Below are 7,540 nucleotides of genomic sequence, written 5' to 3'. Positions count from 1 at the left end.
GCGATAAACTTCGATGCCTGAAACACCTTCTGTCACAGCACAGATGGGACATTTCTCCTTAAGCTATGTGCCTGGATGGATGAATCTGTGTTTTGGATTGCTCATTCAGCAAGTTTAGTACAAGTCCTGGGCTTGTGAAGAGTAGCACCCAGCAGTCTCTGGAAAAGCCCTAAAAACATTAATTGTGGTATTCTAGCTTCTCCTGAATATGCTATGCCTGTCATCTTGATGTGGAGGTGATTGAGTGAAGTCTCAGATACTCCTAAAGGCTTATTTCTTTTAGTGTTTCTGCAAATGTCCGGTGTTGGCTCTTTGTGTCTAGCTCACTGCTTTCTGTGGTTATCCATGTCCTCTTTGCTTACCTCTCATAATAAGAGTGCTGTTGAAGGATTTTGATGAGTGTTAATCTGCATTCCCAGTTTATGAGGAGTTATAATAGCTTTTCCTTTCTTGCAGAGTGTTTACCATGCCTCTAGGAACGTTCCTCCTTCCTGTTCTCTGTTTCTTGGGAGCAGTGATTCCACGGGGACTACAGTATGTCACATTCTCACACAACGCTACAAAATTCCTCCACCTGTCTATGGACTTGGAATCTGGGACCATTTACTTGGGGGCCACAAACTTTCTCTTTCAGCTGACATCAGATCTGCTGATGAACAACGTGGTTCAGACTGGGCCAGTTCTGGACAGTAAAGATTGCCTCCCCCCGGTCTCAAAGCTGGAGTGCCCTCAGGCACACCACACCGACAATCACAACAAGCTGCTGCTAGTGAACACCGTGCAGAAGGAGCTCATTGTGTGTGGCAGTGTGCACCAGGGAATCTGTGAGAAGAGAAGTCTCACGTCCATCGACCATGTCCTCTTCCGACCAGAGAGCCCTGGTGACACTCAGTACGTTGCTGCCAATGATCCCAATATCACCACTGTGGGACTCATAGCCTACTCAAAGGATGAGGTCCCCTTGCTGTTCGTGGGACGAGGGTACACTAGCCGAGGAGTTGGAGGAGGGATTCCTCCCATCACTACCCGAAATCTCAGGGCCCACGGAGGGGACATTCAAGCAACAGACTCTCACTCCATTTTCTCCTATGAAGAAACAGCAAAACTGGCTGTGGGCCGGCTCTCTGAGTACAACCACCATTTCATTAAATCCTTCACTTACCGCTCGAGTGTCTATTTCCTATTCTACCGTCGGGACCTCAAGTCTCAGTCACGTGAGTACAAGACCTACATCTCACGAATCTGCCTGGATGACTCTCATTATTACTCATATGTGGAGTTACCTCTGCTCTGCCAGAGCAAAGCCAATACATACAGCCTCCTGCAAGCAGCCTATGTCACCCGGCCGGGAAAAGGCCTGGCCCAGGGGCAGCTGGACGCTGAGGGAGAAGTGCTGTTCGCAGCCTTCTCTGCCTGGCAGGCTTCTTCTGGCAGACTGAGTGAGGAGTCTGCACTCTGTGTCTATGCAATGGAGGAGGTGGATCGCCTGACCAACTGGACTAGGGATGTTTGCTACATGAGAGATGGGAAGTCGGAAGAAGGGACAGAAGTGGCGTATATTGAATACGATGTCAGTTCCAACTGTGTCCAGCTGCCAGCGGTAAGTAGCTTTGCACCTTTGCCAGGGTGAAGAGTAGTCTGCAGTGTGCTCTTGCGTTGCTTTGTGTCCCTGAAGTCAGCCTGTTTCCCGCAGATGGATGTTGAAATCTGTTTGGGTTAAAAGCCTTTGGGCTGAAGCTGTTTCTTTGCTGCTGCAGCAATGTGGTACAAGAACTGTTGCATCCTGTTTAAGTACAGTCTGTGTCCTTGCTGCTGCAGCTCTCTGTGCCACACGGGCAGGTTTCCTTGCAGAGGGAGATGGACTGTGTGTGGCAATGCGGAGGGTATCTGGTGTGACCTGGCCCTAAGGCATGTCTTATGGCAATACCAGGCAAGACCACTGAAGCTGCAGTTCAGGTTGTTCTTTATCAGTGTCTTTATTTCCCAGTCTGCACTGCAGGGAAGGAGAGAAGTGTGTGCATGTGCACCTGTGTGTTGGGAAGGGAATTTAAGGGGTGTGCTGGGTCCCTGTTGCTTATGGTGAGGTGCACCTCACAGCAACTTCCTGCAAGGGCACCCAGGAACAAAAAAAGAACATAACCAAAACAAAGGGCCACAAAAACCTGATTTCCTATTAGGCCTGCAAAATTTTGTGCCCAAGGAAGACCTCCTGACCTGGTAATTCTTTGTCTCCAGAGCTGTAAGAGGTGATAATCGTTCTTTAAATTCTATGGCAAAGGCATGATGGGACCTTGCAGGATGAAAATGTGAACTGAAGTGGCTGTGACCCTGAGTCCTTGCAGTCTGTCATCCACACTGGCTGGGTACTGTGATATCAGGAACAGTGCCACAAACACAGAGCAGCAGCGTTTTCCTGGGGTGGTGCTGGATGCAGTGTCCCAGCATGAGGCTCTGTGGTTGTGAGTAGCCTGTTTTCATCGAGGGCGTTGCTAGTCCTTAGCAGAACAGTGTGTTATCTTGTGTCTTCCTTCTGCAGAACAGACTGTCCAGATAATTGCTTCTTCCCAGCCTTGTGCTACAAAGAGCAAAGTGGTACCACAGAGCTTTGGAAGTCACTGAGTTTGGATGTGTGGTCCAAAACCAGTTTTAAAATAATGGGTTTTGTTTCAGTAGCTACAGCTGACTGTAGAATACTTGTGGGACAAGGGAAGGGTAAAGAGCAGACTTGAGCAGGACAAATGTAAGGTCAGGAGGAGTATGTAAGCATTGGGAAGCAAGAGACTGCCCAGCTTGATGTCCTGCTTTCACTGTATTTCTTAGTCATGCTCCATGTGTCCTTTGCACGTGGAAGGGATTACCACAAGTGATTTTTAGGGCAGCTCGAGGGAGTTAAATGTCAAACTGCTGCGAGCAGTTTAGAAAAATCCTTCAGTCAAAATGCTGTAGAGTCCCCCTGTACCATTTGATCCAGTGGAGAAGTGAGGGCACAGGGTGGGAGAAAAAGGCCGGTCTTTGCTGTGTGATTCCTGGCGCGTGATCCCAGTGTCCCAGCTGCAGAGTTTGGCACTATTGGGCTGACTAAAGTATGGCATCGTATTAACAAGTGTGTCCAACGATATGTAAATGTCCCAACAAACTTTGTCCTTCACCATTCAGTACGTGGTAGCGGTTGTCGTGAAGATTGTGTCTAACAACACGTAAGTGTCTGTGCCAGCTCCAGCCTGCGCCATTCAGTGCTGAGGGGAAGCGGCTGTCAATGAACATTTTATGCAGGAACAGTTTTAACTTGGTTTCAATGGTGGCAGCTTGTGCTGTATGTAAGAATAATGCTAATTAATTTCACATTTTTCTGCCTTCAAACCAGCCTGTGAGCAAGGTATGCCCTTTTCCCTAGTTAGCACTGCCTCCCATTTTTAGCCTATCAGGAGAGGCTGAGATTGAAATTTACGGTTCAATACAATCTCTTCAACTGGCTTGTTTTTTATAAGAATTTCAGAACCAGTTCGTTTGTTCAGTTTGCTGGAGATCCATTAGTCTTGAGATGCAGGAGACTCTGTAGATGCTGTTGGTGACTTGATAATTGGAAGTATGAAGTGTGTTTCTGCAAGGCCTGGGAAGGCTGCCTATCTTCTGTGGGTGTAATTTTCAAGGTACGCAACTTGTCCTTTTGCACCGAGCTTTTAGTCCTCTTCGTGCATAGACAGAGGCTTGTCCTATTGTTGCTTCCTACCTGTGCAGTGTAGGAAGCCACACCAGAATTTGAGGCAGCAGCTTCATCCAAACTTGCTGCGTCACAGTAGGACACTGGATGATCCCTGGAGTGTATTTTCTGCTATTCTATCAAGACGTTATTCACTGAAAACAGTTCAAACAGCTTCCTTGTAAATTTATATAAGCGCTTGATACAATTATCATGGCCTTAATCCTGTAGAATGGAACAAGTTTTCAACTCTTGACCGTGATTAACTGCGCTGCAGACAGTCCCTGTGAGGCCACAGGCAGGCTGTGGCAGTGCTGGGAGAGCTTGCGCAGGTCACGTTGGTTTATGATAGATAAACATTGTGTGTGAAGTGACTTGCCCTTGGCATCACATATAGGCAGCAGCAGTGCTGAGCACAACTGGGGTACAGCTATTTCTGACTTGTATGTGCTTTTTTTAAGTAAACTTTGAAAAGTCAGACTCGGTCGTGAGGTCATTAGGCTCCAACATTTTTTCTGAATTGATACAAAGGTTGCAAAAGATAGCTAGGATCCCATTCAAAATAAACACTTGAAGCTTTTGAGTATGGAAATTTGGCTGTGGCCCACTTCCTAATAAATGTTATAGCAACTGGACAGCTGGAGAAACAGAACTCTTTAAGTTACAAGAAGGTAGTTGGAAGAAGCTTAAGAATCAAGACAGCTGATGATAAAAACGTATCTGTGACTAAAAATGGATGATCGCTTAGAGGATGGTAAAAACTAGCAAATCATTAGAAGTTGTAACCTTCTCTGAGGCTTCAAGTCAGAGCCTTATGCCTAGTGTGCAGAAAATCAGTTACATTAGTATTTGAAAGGAAAACAATAAAGCATCAGAATTAAAGCAGTGTTAGTCTAATGGTCATAGTTTCTTGTGTGGAACTGGTGTGTCCAGCCTTGCTTCCCTCCTAAGATAGCCATACATTTGAGAAGTGAATAGAGGTCAGCAGGTTAAGTATATTTTCCCATGGCATTTCCGTGGACTTTGTCAAAAGCTCCTGATCATTTTCCGTTTCTCCAGGAAGAAATCAAGTGTTAAAAACAAACAAACAAAACTAAACAACCAAAAAACCACCAACAAAAAAACCCAGAGAAACATGAGGGGAGGGGGGAAAAAGGGCCAGGTTTTCCATGAGGTTGGTGAGATGTGGTGAGCAGATGCCTCAAGAATGCCACGCTGTGCTGTTATCACTGACTTCTGGTGGGGGCGGCTCCATTGCCTGGTGCTGGATGGTACCGTGCAGCTCAGTGCTGCCACACGCCAAGGCACGGACACCAGACAGAAGGAATATGTAACTCTGCTCACAAGGAGTCTAAATTCAGCCTTGTTGCCTGAGGCAAGAGAGGGAGCTGGGGTTGGTGTGGACTGCTCAGTTAATGCCTCTGCTCTGCACGCAGCTTTGTAAGAGTAATTAATAAGGGGCTGGTGAGGAAGGTAAAAATGTTATCCGTAAGGGATTTCATGATGAAAATCATTACTTTATGCAAGCCATATTGTTTGAAGACAAGCCACTGATCAATGAAAAGTGGTGGTTTTAATAGTAATTGTTGGGTGAACCAATCCTGCGTTCAGTCTCCAGAAGGATACTATAGAATTAAAGTGGACACAGAACAAGGTGTCAAGAAAGATATAAAGCAGCACAGAACTATCTTATATGCAAGATGAGTTTGTTACTTAGGAAAACGGTGAATCATAATGGAATATCTTCTCTCTACCCATACAAATGGTAAATAAGTTGGTGGTTCTCATTCTCTCTCCTTTAGAATTCAGTAAGTGAAGCTTTGGTGGGACTAGGAGGGATCTGACTGGAACGGAAGGGTGACTGTTTTTAAAAACACTGTGCTGTGGAGTTAATTTTCAGAAATCTCACAGGATTCAGATGAATTGAAGCGATGTGCAGAGATGGCTCTTGGTTTGACTTTTGTGGGTGTCTGGTGGTACATGCGCTACGATTTGTATGTGTAGTTAGTAAACTCTTTGGAGCACGCTGTGCTCCGCTCTGTGTTCATGTACATCCTGATACTTTGGGATTCCACTCAATCTTTGAATTTGTAAGTGACACAACAAAACCATGCTAATTGTTGGAGGCAATGCTTGTGACCAGGTGGTTTGCACTAGAAGCAGGAATTCTCATGTTTTTGTTTTGTTCTGAAAAATACAATGAATCTTCCCTAAAGCTGTGTCATGGCAGTGTATAGCTAGTAATGGGTTTTGGACAATTTAAGAGTTTAGTACATTCATTTAGTTGATTCATTTCATTACTGATGCTGAATGGGCTTGCTTAAATGTCTGCAGGATTCTGTCAGAGTACAAACAGCCAACATACCTAAACTATTATCAAAATTATCAAAAGCTGGTCTTTTAGTAAAACAGCTTAGAAGGGTTCAAAGCTGATTTAAGAGCTGTTTAACATCTTTGTTGGTAGTATGGACAGTGGGATTGAGTGCACCCTCAGGTGCACCTTTAAGGTCCTTTCCAACTCAAACCATTCTGTGATTCACTGCTGGGGCACCTGTTCAAGGAATTTGGGTGGAAGGGGTTAGTGGGAAATGTTAACGGTGCCAGTGTTCCTTGTATCCGTGGGGTTTTTTTTTATACTGATCTCCCTATTCTTTCCACTCCCCAAAAAAGGACACCCTGTATGCATACCCCTGTGGCTCTGACCACACTCCCAGCCCTATGGCCAGCCGGGTACCCTTGGAAGCAGCCCCCCTCCTGGAGAAAACAGAGGCCCGTCTGACAGCTGTGGCAGTGGATGTGGAAGATGGCCACACCATTGCTTTTCTGGGAGACAGCAGAGGGAGACTGCACAAGGTATGATCTGGGTGTGACAGGAAGCAAAGGGGATAAAATTAATCAGGGATGCTCAGGTGGAAGGGGAAAAAAGGCAATTTCTCTTGTCCCTTGGGAAGTCAGGTTCCTACTAGAGATCATTGCTGTCAGATGGTCTCTTCTCACACTGTACTGACTGTTGAGAATGTGAATGCCCCAAACAGTGGTCGTGTTGCCTTTGGTTACGTCTGCAGTGAGACAGCATCAGGGCTGGTGCATCCTACATAGCTTCTACAGCTATTGCTAGGCACATGCTCCATGTGGCTGAAGTCACTGCATTGAGATTTTGGTGGGAGGTTGAAATCCTCACACACAACAGTGGTTCCAGTTCGTTCCTGATGTAGGATGGGTGCCCCCAACTCCTGCTGTGATACTTTGCCTGCGTACGACTGTGACTCTCTTGCAGGTGTACTTAGGAGCAACGGGAGATGCACATATTTATGCTTCTTTAGCTATCCAGTTAAATAGCATGGTGAGCGGAGACCTGCTGTTTGACCAGTTGCAGGAGCACCTCTTTGTCATGACCCAGTCAATGGTAAGAGCAATAAAATCCCTTCCACAGAAGAGCTGAAAGCATTTGAGGTCCAGACAAACTGCTGAGGGGAGTGGGGGAGGCAGAGAAACAGTGTGTATAGCTAAGCCTGTGCTGGGCAGCAGCTGCCTGCCAGTCTGGCTTACAGGGATGGGGACTGGCCTTTCGCTAAAGCTGGAGGAAGCATGGAGGAAGTCGTGTTACCCTAATGTCCTGTTTGTGTGTGCGTTTCCCTCAGTGGGGCTGCATCAGCAGTGATGGAGGAATGTGAACTGCATGTCATAAAAGGCTGCTCTGTTGGCATGAAGACAGGGGACCGCAAATTCCTGGGTTCCTCTGTGTTGAGCAGGAACTGTTTGGACAACACTTTGCATCTCCATCTGAGCAGAAGAATGTGAGCCTTCTGGGTTCACAAGTAATGTGACCTGTCTCAGTTT

General features: G+C 46.3%; 1 protein-coding gene across 2 annotated transcripts in view; it reads left to right on the top strand.

Moving 5' to 3' along the window:
* Positions 1-466: 466 nt before the first annotated feature.
* PLXNB1 (plexin B1) overlaps positions 467-7,540 on the top strand; it is a 43,527-nt gene continuing 36,453 nt past the window's right edge. For both annotated transcript variants that reach the window (XM_086470631.1, XM_086470630.1), the window contains exons 1-3: positions 467-1,600; positions 6,371-6,553; positions 6,978-7,106. In XM_086470631.1, the coding sequence (XP_086326757.1) occupies positions 467-1,600; positions 6,371-6,553; positions 6,978-7,106 (1,446 nt within the window). The remainder of the gene's footprint in view (positions 1,601-6,370; positions 6,554-6,977; positions 7,107-7,540) is intronic.

The sequence above is a fragment of the Leptosomus discolor genome, chromosome 9 (genome assembly GCF_034619465.1).
Source record: "Leptosomus discolor isolate bLepDis1 chromosome 9, bLepDis1.hap2, whole genome shotgun sequence".
Lineage (NCBI taxonomy): Eukaryota > Metazoa > Chordata > Aves > Leptosomiformes > Leptosomidae > Leptosomus > Leptosomus discolor.
Note: the sequence above shows the minus strand (reverse complement) of the source record. Positions and strands in the feature narration are given on the sequence as shown.